General features: G+C 35.3%; 1 protein-coding gene and 1 long non-coding RNA gene across 2 annotated transcripts; one reads left to right on the top strand and one right to left on the bottom strand.

Moving 5' to 3' along the window:
* Nucleotides 1–2,810: 2,810 nt before the first annotated feature.
* LOC149576550 (uncharacterized) lies at nt 2,811–20,957 on the top strand. The gene is made up of 2 exons (XR_016361779.1): nt 2,811–3,018; nt 20,586–20,957. It is a non-coding gene; the product is annotated as an uncharacterized LOC149576550 (long non-coding RNA).
* On the bottom strand, nt 4,584–8,090 carry LOC149576551 (uncharacterized). The gene has a single exon (XM_089814837.1). The coding sequence runs from the start codon at nt 8,088–8,090 to the stop codon at nt 6,015–6,017; it is 2,076 nt and encodes a 691-aa protein (XP_089670963.1). The 3' UTR covers nt 4,584–6,014.
* Nucleotides 20,958–23,340: the final 2,383 nt, after the last annotated feature.

Here is a 23,340-nt window from a genome sequence, read left to right as displayed (position 1 = left end):
TCAAAAAGATGACATTGATCCCCTAATTGTCACTTGTGAATTTGATTCTTTATAGTGTAATAATAATAAATGTTTCTAGACATAAATTGGTCTTTTTCTATTTTTGGTACTTTTTTGTATTGGTTTTTTGTACTACTATAGTATTATACAACACAGTGTTATTTCAATGGAATATAAGTTTGTGTTTTGTGTACTTTGGGCTAAAAGTTGAACATATTTGCTAGAACTATGGTGATATTTAAATCAAACAAAAAATACTTGACAAGTGTTATTCATTAGATTCAATTCGGTTTTGCAAGTGTCAAGACAAATTGCTTTATGAAAAAAGACAATATTGAAGAGATCTTTAATTGTTTCATTTTGAATGTTTGGAATAATTTAAATTGATGTTAGCTACTTGCTTAATTTATTTTGGCATTTATCTTCATATTAATTCAATACAATCAACATAAGGGGAAATTGTAATAGTGAAATTAAATACTTGTAATTTTTATCGTTAGATTTGGATGAACTTTGAGTAAGTTGGTCATTATGCGATGCCAAGTGTACAAGTGACATATTTCTACACACTGAGTTGGAAAATCTCTAAACCTAGCCCCATTCTACCTTCCCACATCCCCATGAACTAATTTTGATCCTTAATTTACTTTTACACACATGCAAGTCAATTCTATTGAACAAAATTGAATATGGTTTAGTTTTATAGTATGAAATTGATTCCTAGTTCTTTATAATTCAAAATTCAAATCACATTCATGTCACCCATCTCCAACCATTGATTATGTGCCAACTTGAAGAGTAAAACCTTTCAAATTCTAGTTATAGGGTGTTTTATAAAAGTCAATCCTTTCTTATTAACATTGTCATTTAAAGCATGTAGTTGAGCACTTACCGCAAATCAAAATTTGTATACTTCATGATAAATGAGCATAATGCATGTTTTTTAAATTAAAAAAAAAAAATCTTTGGTCATTGTTCACAAGACAATAAGGGCCCCTTTGGTTGTTGGAATTCTATAATATTGGAATTGACCAATTCAGGAAGTTTTAAATTTGGAAAATAGTTCTTTGGAATATAGATGAAACCGCTTAGTTCACTTTGAAGATGAGTGAGAAATTGGCGGATTTGGTTTCTGTAAATAGAATTGGAATAAGGTTTTAATTTTCAATTGGAATTTGGCTTTTCATGAATCTAATTCTAATGATTCATCATTTATTGTCTATCACTCTAGAAATTTTAGTTGGATAATGCTTTACCAAATCAATTTTGAGCATATACAACAACCTATACAACCTATGGGATTGCAACTCATTTGGCATTTTGTCAAACAATTTAGTGCTTAGTTTGTGCTTCCAAGTTTTGCAAATTAGCAACAAAATTTTGCTATGGGAGCAACCCATAAATCACAACCTCAAATGTCACCATGCTCAAATGTGTCACAAACTACCTTGAATGACCAACCATTACATAGAATAATCTTGGAAATAGGCACAAAGGCCTTCTTAAAGGAAATAGTCCTCCACAACCCATCAGATTTAGTCATAATCCTCTATAGCTACAAAAGTCTTCTCCTCAAGATCATCACCAAATGCATCGAAGCCATAACATCAACTATATCCAACAAGAGCTCCAACAAGACCTCTCTCAACTCACAAGAATCAATTGCATTTGTATGAAAGTTTTTGAAGCCTTCTCATCAATATTTTTCACATCCCTGCAACTTCCTCTCAACTTCCCAAGTACAACGTGAAGCTCAACAACAAAAATAAACCCATTACCATTCATTTTGAACATGTTAAAAGTGTTAGCAAGGTCGCACAACATTCCACATTATCAATGTCCTCCACGTTGAGTGCCATGAATTCTAGAATGTTCAAAAATCCATATTTGTCCCAATCCACCTCTGCCATCATGAATTCAAGAAACTTCCGTTGGCAAAATGTTTAGTGATCCCCTTGGGATTCGTGATAAGGGATTAACTGCCTCCTATGTACTATAAGTTGGGTGGTTGTTTCAAGCACTAATAGATTGGTCTTTTGGTGTAACAAAAACCCCAATCCAACAATTGGTATCAGAGCCTTGTCACAGTTTCAAATCCTCAGATCCTTGAGTAACTTGAGTGAGAGACTGTTGGCAAAATGTTAAATGCTTACCTCAGGAGTTGTGTCTAGGGCTTAACCACCTCCTGTGTACTATAAGTTGAATGGTTGTATTGGGCACTAACAAATCAATCTTTTGGCGCAACGACAACCTCACTCTAACAACTTCCTTTAAACTTCCAATTCCAATTCTAGGTTTTTAGGTGAGATCCTTGTGCTCATTTTGGGTTATAATTAGGATCTAGAGATTCATATTCCATTTTCTTTTTTAAAAACAAATATGGAATTCAAAATTTCTAGTATTTATGAACTCCAATTCCAACTTAATTCCTCAAAACAAATGAGCCTTATATCAATTTAGTTAAGGACAACAATGACACCCCTCATTTTTATCATAGATGATTGAACTTATAAAAAATATTTCATATAATATAAATTGATTTCATAGAAAGATCCATCTTGTACCGTTAGATAATTAAACAACCTTGATCCATCTTTATCATTTTGAAAAATATGCTTATCTTTAATTATTTTTCTCAGCTCCATATTCTAATATAAATCTGATTATTATTACTTGATTAATTTTTCACTATTGAGATATTCAAAATCTATTATTAGTACTTTTATAAAAGAATATGAATAAAATCACAAACCCAGTTAATGTTAGAGCAAGATGAACACAGCTTAAAAACAAACCCCCACCCCCTTCAACCCCCCACCCCCTTTTCAAGAAATGCATTGGAACTCCGTTACATCTGCTACATCAAGTTTTTAACAATGGATGCCTCTTGAGTGCTATAATATTAAGCCGAGTGTCGTCTCTCAGCGACTTTGCAGACAACGGATGGTGTGGTGAAAAAGAATTTCAAGAATATTAGGGCCAGATGAGAATGAAATCCGAGTACTGCTCCACCTGAAGGTATTGCGAATGATATTATAATGCAAATTTATGTTCTCTGCTTCCGCAAGTTTGGTAAAGTTAATTTCTACCTTTTTATGAAAGGATCCACACAGTAGTTTCTCTGTTTGTAAATTTCTTTGTCATATTGATCCATAACTTCCATGCAAATCGCTAATTTCTTTGCCATATTTATCCATAACTTCCCTGCAAATCGTAAATCTCATACATTGAGCACTCTCCAGAACTAGGATTCAACAGTATGTATAGAACACTTGGAATCACAAGATTAAGCCATTTAGTTATATCTCTCCAGTCAGAGAGCTAAACAAAACTGTAATAAGAAAATCCCCAATCCACTTTGATTAGAGGGATTTATCTTGTTTTGCCTTCTTAGCCAAAGTATTCCCCTGTAGACATTTCCTTACCTCTAATAAGAAGATTAAAAAAAGACTTGCTCGCTGCTCTTATGCAAAGAATGGTTGGTCCGAGATTCCAATTCAAAATTTGTTTAAAAAAGCGCAGTTTTATCCCTGGTGAGAGATTCTGCTACTATATTTGTGGATGAGAGCATAAACACATTAATAACAAACAATAAAACAGAGATAAAGTCATTCAAATCTCTCAATGAAGTATATGGAAACTGCATAAACAAAAAATAATGAAATCGGCGATAACTTTATGCACAAACCTTGCTTAGTTCCATTGATTTTTAATTGTACCTTGAAAAGGGGGTACTAAAGTAATGTTGCTTTCAGAATTCAGCACAGGGCACGCATAACTGTAATGATGCTTACAAATTTCTGAAGGGATAGGATGAAAAAGGTTTCGACGAGTTAATTTGACCGAATTAGAAATTTGTCAGTTCAAAGACTTGAGAAGATAATGACAGATTATTCACTTAAAATTATGGATAATGCGCACACCAATTTTCCATTTGAAACGTAAGTTAAGAGAAGAGAATAAGATTCTAAATTTCAGAATAATTAATTGAAGAGATGGATTATATTTCTAAATGAAGATTAAGGGAGGAAAATAAATTTCTTATGAATGAAATTAGTTTAATTGATTGTTATTAGAAGAATAATTGATGAGAGTATCATGAGACAAATGATGCGGCAACCATTATTAGGGTGTCCACAATATTTTCTTTGAGACATTCAATGATTACCCTTTATAAGCCAATGAAAAGATATCACACCACATCTATCAAAAGGCTTCTGAATTGATTCAAGCGAGATCTAAGATACACCAGTGGAACAGTTTGGATTGCAGCAGTCGATAAGCCTTGGACTATTTTTAATACAGCAGTCTGCTTTTCCATTACCACTACAATGCCTTGACAAAGTTAATATTACCAAGTAATAATAGCCTCTACCGTTATGCGAGAGAGAAAACATGTACTTTGATGCAATATTCTACGAGCTTTCAGTAACCATTCATAATCTGAGTCATACGCTGAGCTATTAGAGTGAAAGGAAACTGAATACCAAAATTCTTTGTCGTTGATGGCAGAAGTTCTCAAACCAAATTTCCCATGCAACATTACATGATAGCATGACAAAATAACCCTAAAACATGAAATATTCATGAAGTAAAATTTAGAAACCAGTGGCAGGAAATGGCCTTACAATTCAAAAATGAGATATGAAAGAAGGCCCATACAAGATGAAAGTTGTCGGTCAGCAATTGAAATTTTAACAAAAGAAATGAAACATAAATTTGAGGCTGCATAATCGAGAGGTGAGTTGAATTTACACATGAAAAGCTTTCAGCTACAGAGGAGTACAGGCTAGCCAATAGTTATGTACAAAATGTCAAAGCTGAGGGAAGCTTTCTCTCTTTCTATAGGTATAACTGAGTAGCATAGATAGGGGCATCTCTGCCCTTAAGCAGCTGATTACATGTTAAACTAATGTACATTTATGTCAGAAGTCTCCTTCAATTAAGATCTCACAACTAGGAGAAACCATTGTGTCTAAGTCGTCAAGATGTAACTTGGCTTTCACTGCTGGCATGCCACACTCATCATCTTCACCAAGTGAATTATAATCCCTTGGCTTGTTTGACCACTGTGAGACTGTTTGAACAGCGATTTAATTATTTAAAAAAATAAAAATTCAGTGCTTCATGGGAATAAATTGTTCATTTTAACTCTATCCAATCACAGCAGGTGGCAATGCTGAAAATCTCTTTAAACCTTTCATGACTAGCACAGCTTGGTTCATGGTAGGCTGTACTGCTGGATACCTGGAGAAACACCACAAGGCAAGCTTCATCCATCTCATTGCTTCTCTTTTGCTTACCTTTCCCTGGAACTCTTTGTCTAAGAAGTGTGAAAGGAATTTAGATCCTTCGGTTTTGATTGAATTATGAATAGAACTCAATGAATATTGTATATTCTTCCATTTACAACCAGACAACAGCTCTAGCAGAATTACTCCAAAATCTTTTACATTTCTAAATTCTTCAAGTTGCAGCGCCAGTTCCAAGTGTTTCACTTCAGAATTGCTATTTTTTATATATATTGCCGATTCAAAGCCACAATACTTAGGAGTAAATCGTTCGTCCAGATATATGTTATCTGAACTGATATGTAAATCCATAAGTCTCTTTCTCCTTTTTCCATAGTTATCATGGATATAAGCAATGAAGTGTGCTATGCCCAAGCCTATTTTTTTCCTTAAATTCCAGTTAAGAATACTCTTGGGACGAAAGAGAAGTGCACCGAGTGAACCCATTACCATTTGATCATAGACTAAAAAGGTCTTACACTGCTGTGGACTAGAAGGCCAAGAAATTGCTGAAACGCCTCGCCAAGAAATTGCTGAAACGCCTCGCAAGCGGACAATATTTGGATGATGCAATCGGCACAATATATTTATCTCACCCATTGAAAGTTCTAATTTCACTTGTTCTTTCACAGCAACGTGTGTTCCATCTTGTAGAATACCTTTCCACATTACACAGGAAGCTCCTGAAACATTCCTAGAAAAACAATCAGTAGCCCATACAATTTACTCGTAAGGATACTGTTGAATGTAATCAGGAAGGTTATCAAAAACTTCAATTCTGGGACTTGAAGGTCGGGCCATCTGATGCGAAAGAGGGTGGGAGAAGAAAAATCCAGGGAAATCTCCATCAAGGGCTCTGATTATAAACCTTTCTTCCTCTAAATAGGGTGGTCTTTCATCTAATCCATCTCCTTCATGAGCACACTTGGCAAGTTCATGTTTATCAAAACCCGTGCAAAGAGAAGATAAGGAATCCCAAGAATTACCTCTTCTCATGATCAACAACTTAATATACCTTAAAAAATTTGAAACTTGGGCAAAACAAGGACGACAGCGTGGATCTGTGTCCCAACATTTTCTTATGTAGTCAGCTAATACCAGGGGACAGGACGAAGGCAAACTGGGCCTTTCACCTTGAACTATCTTTCTGAAGACATGTTTGGCAAGTTGAACATCTTCAAAGGGTTGCTTACCTGTTAGAATCTCATAACAAGTCATGCCAAAGCTATAGACATCTGCTTTGTAGGTATATTCCTTTAGAGGTTCCGCTTCTAATTCCAAACCTTGTTGGGGATACTCAAAGACTTCAGGTGCCCTCCAGTGAGAAGTTCCTTTAGCCCAATCTGAACAACGAAAACTGTGCAGTCTCAAACTTGAATGCCCAAAATCACAAAGCTTGACTCGTCCATACCCTTGATATCTGAATTCTGGTAGTGTTGACGGCTGTATGAGGACATTTGCTGCTTTAAGATCCATGTGCATGACTTTTTGGCTATGAAGATACTCCATTCCCCGTGATATTTGAAGCATAATGTCCACTGCAACTGGAAGCGGCAAAGAGGGCTTGTTACTTCCCAACCTCTCTTCAAGAATTGTATCCAAGCTAGAGCTCACCAATTCCATCACAAGATAACAAAATCTCTCTGTAACACAGACACCTATCAATTGAACAATAAAAGGATTACGCAACTTTGCATGAACAGCAACTTCTGCTAGTGTTATCTCGTCAATTTCTAGTTTCTTTACTGCAACCTTCAATCCATGCCACAAACCCTCATGTACAAGCCCACTCGATCCCTCTCCTATTGATTTGTGGCCAATAATCAAGTCTTTGATATCGATCTGCAGCCATGAAGATACATAACCGCCTTTAATTGCAGGTTCATCTCGAATGGACGCTTCCAACTTTGCTGCAATGAATTTAGAAATGCCCGCCTTTTTGTCCTCTTCAACATTCATATTGAGGCTTGATCCCTGACCCAACCGTTGGCGAGCATCTAAAAATTGTTGGGAGCTGAAAATCAGCCTTCTTTTATCTTGGTACTCATCATGAACTCGATTTAAGTTGGACATCTCTGCACAGAAATCACCCATCTTCGTGCAGGCTGCCTCACTGTACCTCTCATCTGTGTACCTCAGCACGCCACTCTGTACATCTAAGCATTGGGTGTATGATTCATCAGTATTCTTCGGCTTAATATCACTGAATGAAGGGTATCCAGTCTGCCAAATTTGTCTGAAATGCCGATCACTTCTTGAATTGAGAAAATTTCCTGGCAACATATATGCATTAGAATATTTGTGCATTGTTGCTCTGTATGCAGGGTCAATCAAATCAGAATTATAACAACTTCCTCCATATCCACACAATCGCAAGAGCTCAGACTCATTTTCAAGTTCAAGAAAGAAGACATTGAGATCCAAACAAACAAGTGACCAAACAAGGTCGTGTAAATGTACCGCATAAGCTTCCCCTGTGCTGGACAGAATAAGAGAATTGATCCCCCAATTCTCACTTGAGCACAAATCCAGGTATGCTTCTGCTTCTTTCACCACACGATACACTTCCTCCCAAGCTTGCTGCATTATTTTATTTCCTCTGCACCTCATTTCTGGCATACTCATAACCCATGTATTGTTATTAAAGCTGAAGTCGTTCCCGGGTCTCGAGGCAGATAGCTGAGCAATGAAAGCATAGCATAAATTACTGCATTGGGCTGAATTAAAACTGAAATCTGGATGATTGTAGAAGGAGCTAGCTAAACAGTGGCCAACAATCCCTTGAAAATCCCTCTTCATTGAGCTGCTTTGAATGTTGGGTATGCAGAATAAAATGTCTGGATCTTTCGCACAAAAAACATCTCAATTGGGAAATAACAACAAATCGACCGGAACAAATTTATACTGTCCCATGCTGCTCTGGGAAAAATTCCGGCTCTTCCAACGAGAAACTAAAAATGCCCACATTGTGCTCAAAAGGCAATCTTTAGAAAAAACCGAGTGGGTACTGAAATTCGACTGAATAATGACAGAACGTGTGGAGCCGCTAAAACCAACGTAATAAGTTTATTTTTTGAACACTCTCCTCGAAATTGTTTGAAATCTGGATGTTTAATTAAAGAACTTGCTTGCAATATCTTGGGGAATATTTCAGAAAGTGTTCGGCAGTATCCTGTAATTTGACGGTCACCTCCCTTTAATGAGGACACGTTTCTTGTGCTTGATCAAATCTCTATGTTCGCCGTTCACACCTCCAAATATAGGAGTTTGAAAAGCATGTTCATGAATCTTTTTAAGTGAAAATATATATTGAAAGTAACATATGAATCCTTGCAAAACAGAACAGATCATGGAAGGTGCTCTTTAAGAAATTCCAACATACTGTGGATGTTTGTCTCTTAGCAACTGTTTGTTTGGTACAACTTGTAGTATGTGATCCACAAATCAGCTTTTGTCTTGTTCTTCTTATTCTAAATGAAATACATTTGGTTTCTCACCAGCAGAAGATTTAGGGTTAAAAATGAAAAGGAAATCAAATACATGTATGGAGAGTTGACATTCACATTTTCTAGAAGAAATTTGGGTATTATTTTTTTGGAAATCTAGTCACGCCAATTTCACTTCTTTTGATGAAGCATCGTGGGATGTTCATTCTTGTAGAGTTTCTGGCCTATAACAATTTGTTTCATCTGCCAACTTGCGACGTACAAGGTCTCTACTGTCGGAACTCTTTAACACTGAAACTTCCGTGATTGTGATAATCAGGGGAACAAGCGAAGAGAAAATGAGACTCTTCAGAGAAAACCCAAATAACATTATAAGATAGCGTGCTTGCAATATAGAAATGGATGAACTTTTGGCGGTAATTGGGCAGGGCCTAATCGTTGAAATAGTGGTGAGAGCAACTACTATCAATTAATATATTGCGTGGACTTTTGATCTACATCCTTTTGTCAACGTTGCATGCACGTTAGATTTGTAAGAACTCAATTTCTCTGAAACTTCCGGGATTCTGAATGTCGAGAGAAAAAGGTATTGTCTAGAAAAACCCTCGCAATCAATCATGAGATAATGTATTGGGCCTCAAGAAAGGAGAGGATGGCTTCCCATGAATCGTTTTTAGATTTGCAACGTAGAAACGGCTCATGATTTGTACCATTATGCAGCGAAGTTCTTATTTCTAGAAGGAATGCGTTTGTTTTGTAATTGGCCAAGTGGAAAAATTCTAGAGAGTTCCATAAATGTGAGGATGCGAAAGGTTAGCTATTAGCTCTTCACTCACCTACAGAGATTCACAGGAAAAATTGATAAATTTCGACATACGGATTAGGTGGGTGATTAGTTTCCCCTATATGAATTTCGACATACGGATTAGGTGGGTGATTAGTTTCCCCTATATGAATTCCATAGCATGAAAAAATAATTATAGTTGTTTTAGATGATGAAAATATTATGTTACATTTATTTATAAATAAAAGATGGGTGGAGGAAGTCATCTACTAAACTTCAAAGTGGTTAAATTTAAATTGAAAAATTAAAAGAGATAAGGGAAAGCTTTATAGTTGGGAGGGGTCATAATTAATTCCTCACACATTTATGAGGTTGGTGTCATCAAGAACAAGTTCTGACCATTAATGATTTTCTTTTTATTTCCTCCATATAGAAGTGGTTGTGTATTATAAATAAGACAAATGACCAATGTAAGTTAAAGGGTTTCCTGCTTGGAGGTTTTATCGATTTTTCTATTGAGGAAGTGCTCTCCAACTTTTGTGCAAAGATTGAGGAGGCCTTCCTTGTGGATGGAAGGCCATCCACATATGACAACATTTATTAGCCCTTTCATTACATTCCATTTATGGGATGGATTTCACAAAGAGATGACATTATTACAAACACACCACATAAACCCTTGAATGTGGAGAGTAGATCATTCAAAGAAGCCCTCAAAGGTGTTCAAAAAATCCCAGATGGAGCAAGGTTCTTGTAGCAACCCTCCATCACTCTAATCACACCACCATATGCTCAAATGGAGGTAAGGAACCCTCTGTTAGTGAGTTTGTCAATAAAGCTAACTTGCAAATGGCACTTTCTATAGATGTAGAGAAATGTAGGTTGAATAGTACTGCAATTTTTCTTGCAATCCCAGAGTTGTCTAAACTTCCCTCTTGTTCTTTCCTTAATGAATGGTTGCATGATATTTGATAAATGAAAATAGGGTTTTATTTTCACATATTTTAGAATGGTGCAAAAAGTTTTTAAAAAAAAATTTCTCTGTCTAATCTGAGTAGCTAGAAAGAGGTAATCAAAAGACAATCTTGGAGATTTAGTTAAAGTGCTTTTAGGGTCATTTCTTGGTCACCAAATGTCATCCACAAGGAAATACTAGCCCTTTCGTGCCATCATTGGATAACAATTGACAATCTAGCCCCATACTTATGGAATTTTATTCATCGTGCCTTAGAACCTATTGGCAATGTCATTAGTGTGGATAAGACTGATAATTTGCTTCCTCATAGTGACGGTAAGATTCTTGTATCTTGGAATCCTAACCTTGGTCTTTCTAAAGTTAATCATTTTTACCTTGAAGACCACCTTGTTGCTTGACTTGTCACTTTTCTGAGTGACATTAACACAAGTTTTTTGTGCATGAAGGAGGGTTACATGAGAAGCTCATTCCCCCTAATTAAAAAGAAAATCTAACCCCAAAGCTAATATGCAAGGGAACAAATCTAACCCTAGCCACAATAAATCTTTAACCAAATCAGGGCATCCCAAGATCCCTTCAAAACCTCCTCAATTTGACTTTAGTGATAAGACTCTTGTTTTTGACAAGGATAGGAGTCTACTTGATGTAAATAATCCATCATATGCTTCTTCTCTAAATTGTCTTTTGGCTACCTAGTTGGAAACATGTTTCAAGAGTGTTCAATGGTTAACATCCCACAATCTCTAAATGCACAAAAATTACATATAAAAAACTGTAATAAACAAGAGCTCTCGAAGAGCTTGAGTTTGTGCCTTGTGCTATTAGTGTTCATATGTACAATGCAAAGATGGTTTTGTCAAAATGCAAGGACATCAAGAGACAATGGAACAATGTAGCACAAAAAATAATGTAGTATTTAGGTATTTAAACTATATTTATAACAGAGAAGGCATGGAAAAAATATAGTTGAACGTAGAATACTCCATAAAGACGTTCAAACAAACAAAATACTTTTCCAAAAGGCCTTGGAAGTAAATCTTTCTATAAAAAATAAAATAAAATAACATAAAATACTAATTGATGCTTTTTTTTCTAGTCTTGATATATGATTAGTTAAAAAACAAGAACATAACAAATTTGATTGTTTAATCTTTTAGTATTAGTTGATACTTACATAATAATATTTTGATATATGATTGAAAAAAAATGAACAAAACAATAAACAAATATTCACATAACAAATTTTATTTTTAACTTCTCATATTTAATTTTTATACTTATTATATCATTTTTAATATATAATTGAAAGTAGAAGAACAAATCAACACATATTCATTAACACTTAATTTCCACAAATAAACATTTTAGATTTTCAATTTTGTCATACAAATAAATATTTTATATTTTCAACATTGTCATATAAATAAAGAAAATATTATTTATTAATATTTTATTCCTAATTTTTAATAGAATTGAAAAACTAAGAATATTAAAAAAGTACAGACCCTAATTTCCACAAACATGATAAAACTCTCGAGAGTTCATGAGAAGTAAAAACAGTGTGCTGTGCTACAAATACATTTGCTCTGATGGTTTTTTTAGGTGCACATTGAGCTAGTCCTTGAAATGTCTACATAATAAAAATGACAAACGATATACTTGGTTATACTTGGGTGAATGAAATCGTAGCCATTGAATGTCGCTAAAAATGAAGTACATTTGTCCTTTTACCGTCTTGTAGAAATGCATTTAATTCTCTTTATCAACAGCTGTCAATCATTGTTGTTGTTTTTTTTTTTGTCTTTTTTTATTTGATTTGTTAAAGCTTAACCCTCTGGAAAATTGGCAATGTCCAATCAAATATTTGAAATTCCTTGGAAGAAATTATTTTTTAAATAAATCTAACTCCAACTTTATGGTTTGAGATTTTTCAGACACCCTAAAATTGATAGATGTAGAAAATGGGAACATAAGTTCTATGATTAGTTCCTTGCCTTATAAATAAGGCAGGAACTAATAAATAAGAAAAAATGAAGCAAGCACACCTTGAGAAAGGGCACTCATAGTATGGCCAAAATAACAATATAAGGATCTTCAAACCAAAACCATCAAGGAGTATAAGTTTTCATTAAGGCCATCTAAAATAATTATTATTCAGGTTTCAATTTTTCTATCCTTGTTCTAGTCTCAACAAGACTAATAATTTAATCTCATTGTCAACCATTTTCTAGGCCATGAATCATGTAGTCCTTTTGATGAAAACAAATTAAGAACCTAGCATGATAGTTGTGTACTCCAAGCCTTCATCAAATTCATGTGTCTCAAAGTCTTTTCCCTTTTCTAGAAACTTCCCTAGTTCCTCTGTATGTGCCTCCTACTCCTCCACCCTTTTTAGCATCCTTTCTTCTGCCTCTTATCCTTTCGTTCCACTCCGTTCTTATGGCTTTCATGTTGTCCTCTAAGGAAATCTACTCCAATTTATTTAAGCTTTCTCCCTCTCCCATTCAAAGTTCATCTTCTATTATTTATACCCCCTCCCTCTTTAATGTTTACACCAAGTTGAAAACATCTAAACTAATTTAATCTCCCACTTAACATTTATTAATGCAAAACTAGCTAATAGGTATTGTAAAAGGAAGAGACAATATAACATCCCAAATTTATAAAAGTTCCACATTTTATTTAGGGTTGACATATATTTTTATTTTAAAACTTGTCATTTCCTTAATCAATCAAAGTTTGATTAAATCTCATTACTCATAAAATACATAAATTAGTTTTACAAGAATTAAACATCTAAACATAATCTTAAACTTAATCATAAATAACATTAAAACTGTGTATTCTTGTATAACTATGAATGTTATCATGTTTTACATTTAAGAAGGTTAAAGGAAACTGTTGTTTAATTGAGACTATGTTGAGCACACATTTATTTTAAGCTTTGAGGATGAACTTAGTTTGTTAATTTAGAAGCCTCTCATTTTAAAACGCTTTTCTAGATAATAAAAGATTATATTGTTTGGCGAGAAGTTATGAAATTGGAAATTAATGGATTTTTTGTTTCTCTATTTATGAAAATGTCCTAAGGGGATAAATATGTTTTCTTTAATTATTTGGGAGATCCTGAACTGAAATTAGGGATTTTTTTCTTCTTAAACACCATTATTATTTTCCAAATAGATGGATTTTTCTTTAGAATTGATGTGTAATGTGGAATGGATAGAGAAGGGTAAGTAGGTTGTTTTATTTACCTACTACTAGAATCTAGTGATTAACAGATGCTTTGGTCAAAGCTTTATTTCACATATGTTTGATTTACATGCTTGGTTAGTTATTGTTTCATTTCTCTCTGCCACCCCGTGTTTAGGAATACTACTTGATCTAAAGATTGATAGGTAGTTAGACTCACATCGCCATATTCTTCCAATCCATCAATGTCGGGTTGCTAGGCTTCTCGATAGGGTTGGTGCATTCTTCATTTTAAGATGGGCCCCGGAGGAGCTAGCCACTCCGTGGTTGGTCAGTAAAAGTACCTAGACCACACTTCTATGTTGAGATTTGCAAATGGATGACTGACAGTCCAATGGCTTAGGAGACAAGAGCATGTAAATGGATGACAAATAGTCAAATGACATGTTATGATATCTTATTCTATTTTGACCTATGGATCATGTATAGAAGTATTATTATGTTTATACAATGTATAGATGATTGGCTTGTTGTTCAACATCCTTTTTTTATTTAAAATGTAACTTGATTCATATTTAAATGTATTTTTTGACATTTGGTTGACATAGAAAAAAGTATACTTGAATTCACATATTGTCTTTATTTGATAGGTTGGTTGAATCTTGTTTTTATTACGACTAAAAATGGATGGGTAATCTATGTTTGACTAATCTCAAAAACAAAATGACCAAGACTTGTATTAATGACCTTACGATATTTTTGCTATTGTGATGACTTGACATTTTATGGGAAAGTGGGTCTTTACACGTGGCATGTGAAGACCTATTTTCCCATAAAGTGCCAAGTTATCAAAACAACTAAAATGTTGCAAAGTCAAACACACCAGTCTTAGTTGTTTCATTGTAAGACTAGTCAACATAGATTCCTCATTCAGTTGAAGCGAAAAAAATATTATAAGATTTGACCAAATTGTCGAAATATATATAATATGCAAGTTCAAGTTTACAAATTTACAATGTCGTCCAAATGTCAAGAAGCACATAAAACATGAGTCAAATTACATTTTTTAATCACAAAAGATGTCAATCAACATGTCGATCATCTACATATCAAATAAATACAACCATATGTCAATACATGATCTATACACCAAAAAGTAAACTTATCTCATAACATGCTATCAGACTGTTTGTTGTCCATCTGCATAGTTTTGTCTCTTAGGCTATCAGACTATCAGTCATCCATCTACAAATCTCGAGATGGCAGTGTGATCTAGGCACTTTTCCACCCAATCACGTAGTGGTTACCTCCCTTGGGTCTTATCCTAAAACGAGGAGCACACATACCCTACCCGAGAAGCCTAGCAATCTGACATTGATGGATCATACTTGAATATGGTTTAACCGTGAATCTAACTACTTATGAATCTTTAGATCAAGCATAAATCCTCAATACTTAGTGACAGAGAAATGAGATAACCACTAACCAAACATACTAGTGAGGATATATGTGAAATTAAGCTTTGGCCAAAACATCTTTTAAACTAAATTCTAACTAGGAGGTAAACAAAACAACCTATTTACCCTTCTTTGTCCATTCCACATTACACACCAATTCTAACAAAAATTCCCTTTTAGCCAAATCATTTATTAACTTCAAGAATAACTTCACAATCGATAACCCATTTCCATTTAATATTTACTATAAGACATTTTCAGAAACAAGTAATCTATTTCCCCTAAGATTCCAACCATTCTAAAATAATACTTTCCCAATTATATTCATTTTCCCATAAGGAGGAAGAAAATAATATTTTTCCAAATTTAAAATAAATACACAAGGCACTAATAGACAAGCATTTGACTAAAAGTGAAATCTTTAACCAAACAAGGGCATCCCACGGTCCCCTTCAAATCCTCCTCATTTTCACTCCAATTCTTTTAAGTCCACGTCCATTCGCCATAGCCTTAATATTTTAAATATTTCTTTCTTTGGTGACAAGGCTCTTGCTTTTGATATGGTCAAGAGTCTACTTGATGTAAATATCTACCATATGTTTCTACTCTAAATTGTCTTATGGCTTCCTAACCAACAACATGTTTCAAATTGGTTTACATCCCATGATGTTTACATGCACAAAAATGACAAATAGAAGGATGGAGTAAATAAATAAATAAAAATGAAGTAAGTCGCACCTTGAGAAAGGATACTCGCAGCAATGTCGAAATAACATACATGGATCTTCAAACTAAAACCATCAAGGAGTATAAGTTTTATTTACAATTATCTAAAATAATGAATGCTGAGGTTTTAAATTTTCTATCCTCATTCTAGTTTCAATAATATTAATAATTTAGCTCCTTTTCAACCATTATTTATGCCAAAAATCTTGTAATCTTTCTAATAAACATTAAGAAAAACCTAGTATGAAAGTCATGTCCTCCAAGCCTTCGTTGAATTCGTGGGGGTCTCCAAGCCTTTTTCCCTTTCCAAAAACTTCCCTAATTCCTCTTTGTGCTCTTTCTACTCCCCCTCTCCTTTTAGCATCCTTTCTTCTACCTCTTATCCTTTTCTTTTTCTCCGTTCCTATGGCTTTCATGTTGTCTTGTACGAAATTCTACTCTGGTTTATTTAAGTTTTCTCCCTCTCCTATTTAAAGTCCATCTTCTGTTATTTATTACCCAGTCCCTTTTTAATGTTTATGCCAAGTTGATAACATCTAAACTAATTTAATCTCCTATTGAACATTTATTAATGTGCAACTAGATGATGTGGAGGAATGGGAGCTGAGGGAGGAAATCTTTTGGAAACAAAAAGCCCGGACTGAGTGGCTACAAGAGGGTGATAAGAATACTGCATTCTTCTTCAATTCAGTGAAGGCTAGACGACATGGTAATGCTATATCAACTTTGGTGAATGATAGGGGGGAGGTTCTTTCTTCCTTTCAGGATATCTCCAATGAAGCTATGCAGTACTTTACTTCTTTATTTAGGGAGGATTCGAAGGGGGAATCGGTGGAAGAGGCTCAGGTCCTTTCCTGTATTCCTTCTTTGGTCTCTTTGGATATGAAGGAGCACCTTATAAGAGCCATTTCTTTGGAGGAGCTAGAGTTGACTATTTTCCAGATGAAAAAAGGGAAAGCTCCTGGTCTAGATGGTTTTCCGATTGAGTTCTTCCAAGAATTTTGGGACATTATCAAGATAGATTTACTGGCAGTTGTTCAAGAATCCCAGAGAAATAAGCAGATGCTTCGGGCTTTAAGCTCTACCTTTATTGCTCTCATTCCCAAGGAGGAAGGGGCTGATCGGTTAAGTCACTTTCGCCCTATTTCTCTTTGCAATGTCATTTATAAAATTATATCTAAGTTGATTGCTAATAGGCTAAAAACATGGCTTCCAAAGCTTATTTCTGAAGAGCAAAGTGGCTTTGTGGCGGGTCGCCAAATCTTGGATGGGGTGGTGGTGGCTACTGAGACTATTCATTCCATGGCCAAATCTAAGGACAAGGCTATGTTCATCACGCTAGATATGGCTAAGGCGTATGACAGGGTGCGTTGTTCATTCCTCCAAAAGGTTTTGGGTGCCTTTGGTTTTGAGAAGGATTGGATCTGTTGGGTTATGAGTTGCGTGACTTCAACCTCTTTCTCTGTTTTGATTAATGGGGAGCACTCTGATCTTTTTGGGGCCTCTCGTGGTCTACGGCAAGGTGACCCACTCTCTCCGTACCTGTTTATTCTTCTGGCGGAAGGTTTGGGTTGGTTGATAAAGATGATACGGCTTTGATGGGTATGGTTACTGCTCGGGAAGCTTCTAACATTCGCAAGGTGTTGGACGTCTACCTTACAGCCTCAGGTCAGCTAATTAATGAGGGCAAGTCTTCCATCTTTTTCTTCAACACTCCGTTGTCTATTCAAAGGAGAATTGCTCATATTCTCAGATTCCAAACTGGGAGTCTTCCATTTCTCTATCTTGGGATTCCCATTTCTGTGGGCAGACAGTCTAGGGAGTCTTGGCAGGTCATTCTGGATAAATTTCGAGCCAAAGTCACTCATTGGACCCATAGGTGGCTATCCTTTGTGGGTCGGGTCCAGCTGATCCAATCTGTGGTTCAAGCTCTTCCTCTACATAGGTGTATGATTCAAGTGGCTCCCATGAGCTTTGTTAGGGACTTGGATGCTTTAGCTAGATAGTTTTTATGGGCTGGAAGTTTATCTACATCTAAGTGGAGTCTTATTAAATGGGAGGTTGTTTGTAGTCCTAAGCAATTCGGGGGTCTTGGACTAAGAAAATCAGTGCTAACTGGTATTGCCTTGACGGCCAAATTGTATTGGCGATGGTGTGTTGAACAGGACCGTGTTTGGGCTAGAATCTTGTCTCAGAAGTACTTTCCTGGAATCCCCCACAAGGATATTCCTTGGTATAGCCTTTATGGGAAAGGTTCGGTGATTTGGACCACCCTTAAGAGAGGGGCTACGCTCATTAAAAGTGGCTTTTTTTGGATATGCAAAAGTGGATCTGAGGCACATTTCTGGGATGATGCTTGGGATGGCTACCCTCCCTTGGTTGTTCAATTCCCTCATCTGCGCACATTGTCCCAGAGGTTTTGTGAAGCTGGATGGACAAGGGTGAACGACTTTAAGTCCTTTTACACTTAGGGACAGTTGGTGGAGGCAAGATGGAAGAGCCCAGAGGAATGGCCGATTTTTGGGTTGGATATGGAGTGCACTGAACTACAGTACATATTAGCTGGCCGGAACTGTAGCTTCCTTTCAACTGAGGATGTTTTGGCCTGGTCCCCTAATCCTAAGGGTACTTACACTATTTCATCTGGGTATCAGGAGTTGCTTTCCCAACAACTTATGGGAGGGGAGGTTCAGTGGTGGAAGTGAGTTTGGAATAAGCTTTCTTGGCCAAAGTGTAATTGCTTTATTTGGACTTTGGTCTGGAATAGATGCTTGACTTGGGACAATATCCAGAAGAGAGGTTTTTATGGCCCTTCGAGGTGTGTTCTCTATAGCTGTGGAGAGGAAGATTCTAAGCATTTGTTCTTTCACTACTCTTTCACTCTTCAACTTTGGCATTCCTGGTGGGATGTTTGGAAATGGCCATGCATTCATGCCTCCTCCCTTGCGGAGTTCTGGATGAGTCTGGGGAGGCCACCTTCCCTGACTCCCTTTTTGCAGGATGTTTGGTACGCTGGACCCATCTTCTTGTTATGGCAAGTTTGGTTAGAAAGAAATTGGAGAATTTTTCGGGGTGAAAAGTTGGGGATTCACCAGGTTTGGCTCAGAATTATGGGTATAATCTAGGAGTCTGTCAATGCTAAGAGTGAGTTGGTGTTGCCACTTGAGGAGAGCGATGTAGAGATGGTTGATAGGTTGGGAATACAGAGGTTATCTCGGGCTTCAGCCTGTGTCAGAAGAGGTTGGTGTGTGAAGCAGAAAGTCCAAAGGATGGGCGGGTGGCTGCCCCCCCTGGCTGGTTTTTTGAAAATTAATACAGATGGTTCTTCTAGGGGTAACCCAGGTCCGGCTGGCATAGGTGGGATTGGTAGGGATTCTTCAGGATCGGTGGTCTTTATTTTCTCGGCCAATAGAGGGGTGCAGACTGTTAATAGGATGGAAGGGATGGCTATCTTACATGCTTTGAAGCAGGCTTATGCTCTTGGATGGCGTAAGGTGATTTGTGAATCTGACTCTCAAGTTCTAGTTAATCTTCTCCTTGAGAGGCAGATCTCAGATGTCAGTTGGCAGCTGTCATTGATAGTGCAACAGATATTACAGGTTAGCTCCTTGATGGATTTAGTGTCTTATGCCCATATTCCAAGGGAATGGAATAGGGTAGCTGATAGTTTGGCAAAATGGGCGTTGGAAAATATAGATGGAGGGATGATTGATGATTGGGAGCAGATGCCCACAAAGTTATGTCAAGATTTGGAGAGGACTCTTGCTGAGGATGTTAGGGGAATTAGGAAAGGTTGATCAACTTGCTCTTGTTTTTTGTGATTTCTTAGGGTTCCTTGGGCTTTGGCCCTCTGTTGATGTGTAATAAGTGGTTCTGATTGTTAATAAAGTTTTTACCCCTCTTTTTTCAAAAAAAAAAAATGTGCAACTAGATGATTCATATTACAAAAGGAAGAGTAAATATAAAGTCCCAAATTTATAAAAGTTCCAGATTTTATTTAGGGTTGGTATATCTTTTTATTTTAAAACTTATCATTTCCTTAATCAATCAGAGTTTAAATAATCTCATTACTCATAAAATACATAAATTAATTTTAATGTATTCTTCTATAGCTATGAATGTTATCATGTTTTAAATTTAAGGAGGTTAAAGGAGATTGTTGTTTAATTAAGACCATGTTGAGTGCACATACTTATTTTAAGAATTGTGGATGAACTTAGTTTGTTAATTCATATGCCTTCATTTTTAAACATGTTTCTAGATAATGAAAGATTATATTGTTTTGGTCAAAAGTTATTAATTTGGAAATTAATAGATTTTTGGTTTATCTTTTTATGGAAATAACTTAAGAGGATAAATTTATTTTCTTTAATTATTTGGGAGATCCTAAATTGAAATTAGGTAATATTTGTTTTAAATTTTTGTTCTTGAACTCCATGGTTGTTTTCCAAATAGAGGGAATTTTCTTTAGAATTGGTGTGTAATGTGCAATGGACAAAGAGGATTAAATAAGTTGACTTTATTCACTTCTCAGTAGAATCTAGTTATTAAAAATGCTTTAGATAAAATCTTATTTCAAATATGTTTCATTTATATGCTTGGTTATTTATTATTTTATTTCTCTTTTCCACCCTATGTTTAGGATTTTTACTTGATGTAAAGATTGATAGGTAGTTAAAGTCATAGTAACATATTCTAATCCATGAATGTCAGGTTACTAGGCTTCTCGGGTAGAGTCGATGAAATCTTCATTTCAGGATGAGCCCAGGGGAGCTAAACACTTCATGTTAGGGTATTAAAAGCACCTAGACCTCACTCCCATCTTGAGATTTGCAGATAGATGACTAACAATTTGATGGCTTAGTAGACAAGATCATGTAGATGGAAGATAGACAATCCAATTACATTTTATGATATATTATTCTATTTTGACCTATGGGTCATGTATTTAGGTACTATGTGTTGATCTCTAGATGATTGACATGTTGGTCGACATCCTTAGTGATATAAAATGTATCATGATTCATGTTTATATGTATTTTTTGACATTTGATTGACATAGAAAAAAGTAAACTTGATTTTGCATATTGTCTACATTCAACAGTTTGGTTCAATCTTTTTATATTACAATTCAAAATAAATGGGCAATCTATGTTTGACTAGTCTTGGAAATAGAATAATAAATTTGTTATTGTGTTGACTTGACATTCTATGGGAAAGTGGGTCTTTACATGTGGCATGTAAAGACCTATTTAACCATAAAATGCCGCATCATAAAAATAATGAATATATCGCAAAGTCGAACACACTCGTTTTAGTCATTTCATTGTTAAGCCTAGTCAATATAGATTCCTCATTCAATTCAAATAAAATAATATTACAAGATTCAACCAAACCGTCAAAATAGACATAATATGCAAGTTCAAGTGTAAAACTTTACAATGTCATCCAAATGTTGAGAAGCACATAAAACATAAGTCAACTTACATTTTTTTATCACAAAAGGATATCAACCAACATGTCAATCATCAACACATCACATGAATATAATCATACATAAATACATGAACCTTAGGTCGAAATGTAACAATATCTCATAATGTGCCATCATATTATTTTTCATCCATCTACATATTGTTGCCTCCTAAGGCATCATGTTGTCAATCATCCATCTGTAACTCTTGAGATGGTAGTGTGTTCCAAGTGCTCTTTTGATTGAACCACAAAGTGGTTAGCTATCTTGGGTCTCATCCTAAAATAAAGAGCACACTGACCTTGCTCAAGAAGCCTAGCAATTCACCATTGATGGATCAGGTGAATATAGTGTATTTGTGAAAGTTATCTAGGGTACCTAGTGAACACACAAATTATGTTTCTCGACCTTTCATTAATGTTAGGAATCTCTCTCAGTTAAGATTCTATAATTCTATTGAACTCATCAAAGAACGTAGCTTGACCATACACTGAATCGAGCTACATCGCTTTTGGTTGTTGAAGAAATTCAAGACTGTTTGAATGGAAACTTATCTATTTTATACTATGGAGATAAACATCCACTACTTTATGGGAATAAATGGTTCATTTCAACTATATCCAATCACAGGACCATATAATATTGAAAACCCCTTTAAACCTTTCATGAATAGCATAGCTTTGTCCATAGTAGGTGTTGAGCAGTCATTTTGCATGATGCCAATGACATAAGCTCTTACAAAATTCTCTCTTGAAAGTATGATCAAATTGGCCAAATTCAAGGTTTTAGATGGTTGTTTTTCAACCTGCTAGGTAGCTCAATTGAAGATAAATGTGAATGTTCAGAAGGAGGCTTTTGTCGGTACTTTTACTGCACAATTCTTGGAGAAATCAAATCCATGAAAGATTTTTTTTTTTTTTTTGTATTTTTTAAATTTTAATGATGAATGCAAGTTCTCACAATGCAACTATATGAATTCCTATTCTAACCACATGTTCAAAAGAAAACAATGGAGTTAGGGTAACAAGAAATTAAAGGGAATTGCTGTAAATGAAATTCCTAATGGACATAAGTCAAAGCAATAACACTTCTGCAATTAAATCTTTGAAAGAATCGAGTAGAAAAACAATGAAATTAGGAGCAATGCATCCTCAACTCCACTGATGCAGATGTCAACGGGAACAATGAAAACCATAAGATGTTTCACAATTCATCAAATCATATAGCCACAACAAGTGCGCTTACATGAGAAAAAGCACTATGCAAGAACTTGAAAGTGATCCTTTCTCCAATTCATCATAACAAAAGGAAATTGTTAGCAAATGCAAACACCATAATTAATTGATTGCACAAGCATTAAAACACAATAAAACCATTGGTTCCATCACTATTCATGAGCATAAAATTCGTGAAGTAAATGCACATTCCAACAAGAAACACTACACATAGAATGAGAGCACCGATAACATACTTTTTTGCATCAAAATACTAGCCTTCATATTACATCTTTGTATTTATAGGAAACCCCATTCTTAATGCAATTTTCAGATCTAGGGATTTTTCCTTGTAAAAAGCATATGCAAAAATAACTAATTTAAATCAAATTATGTATAAACATACTCCTAACTAGGTGCTAAGTGGGCCCACACTCTTATTTTTATTCATTAAATGGTGCATGGGCCTTTACATGACTCAAAAACTCATAAAGAAGAAGAATATAAGAAGAGAGAAGTATGTAGATGATCTAGGAGTCTTAGACACTTATTTAGATGCAAACTCAAACTCCATTGTGTGTCTCTATCAATTAAACTACTGCCAAAACGTATTTTCAGTGCATGGAATGCTCAAAAAATGGAACTGGCAATTAATCATCAATGCCATTGCAATTGATAAAAAACTATCAGTGCACCTTAGTGTTTGGTGCACCGTATGAGAAATGAACCTTTGTAAAATGTGCACCTTGGTGAAAGGACCAAAATTGATAGAATTCTTGAA

The sequence above is a fragment of the Cupressus sempervirens genome, chromosome 1 (assembly GCF_028749045.1).
Source record: "Cupressus sempervirens isolate cs-2001-9-10 chromosome 1, ASM2874904v1, whole genome shotgun sequence".
NCBI lineage: Eukaryota > Viridiplantae > Streptophyta > Pinopsida > Cupressales > Cupressaceae > Cupressus > Cupressus sempervirens.
Note: the sequence above shows the minus strand (reverse complement) of the source record. Positions and strands in the feature narration are given on the sequence as shown.

What these genes read in the sequence shown, in the direction of transcription:
- LOC149576551 (XM_089814837.1), bottom strand. Translation starts at nt 8,090, where the DNA reads ATGAAGAGGGATTTTCAAGGGATTGTTGGCCACTGTTTAGCTAGCTCC.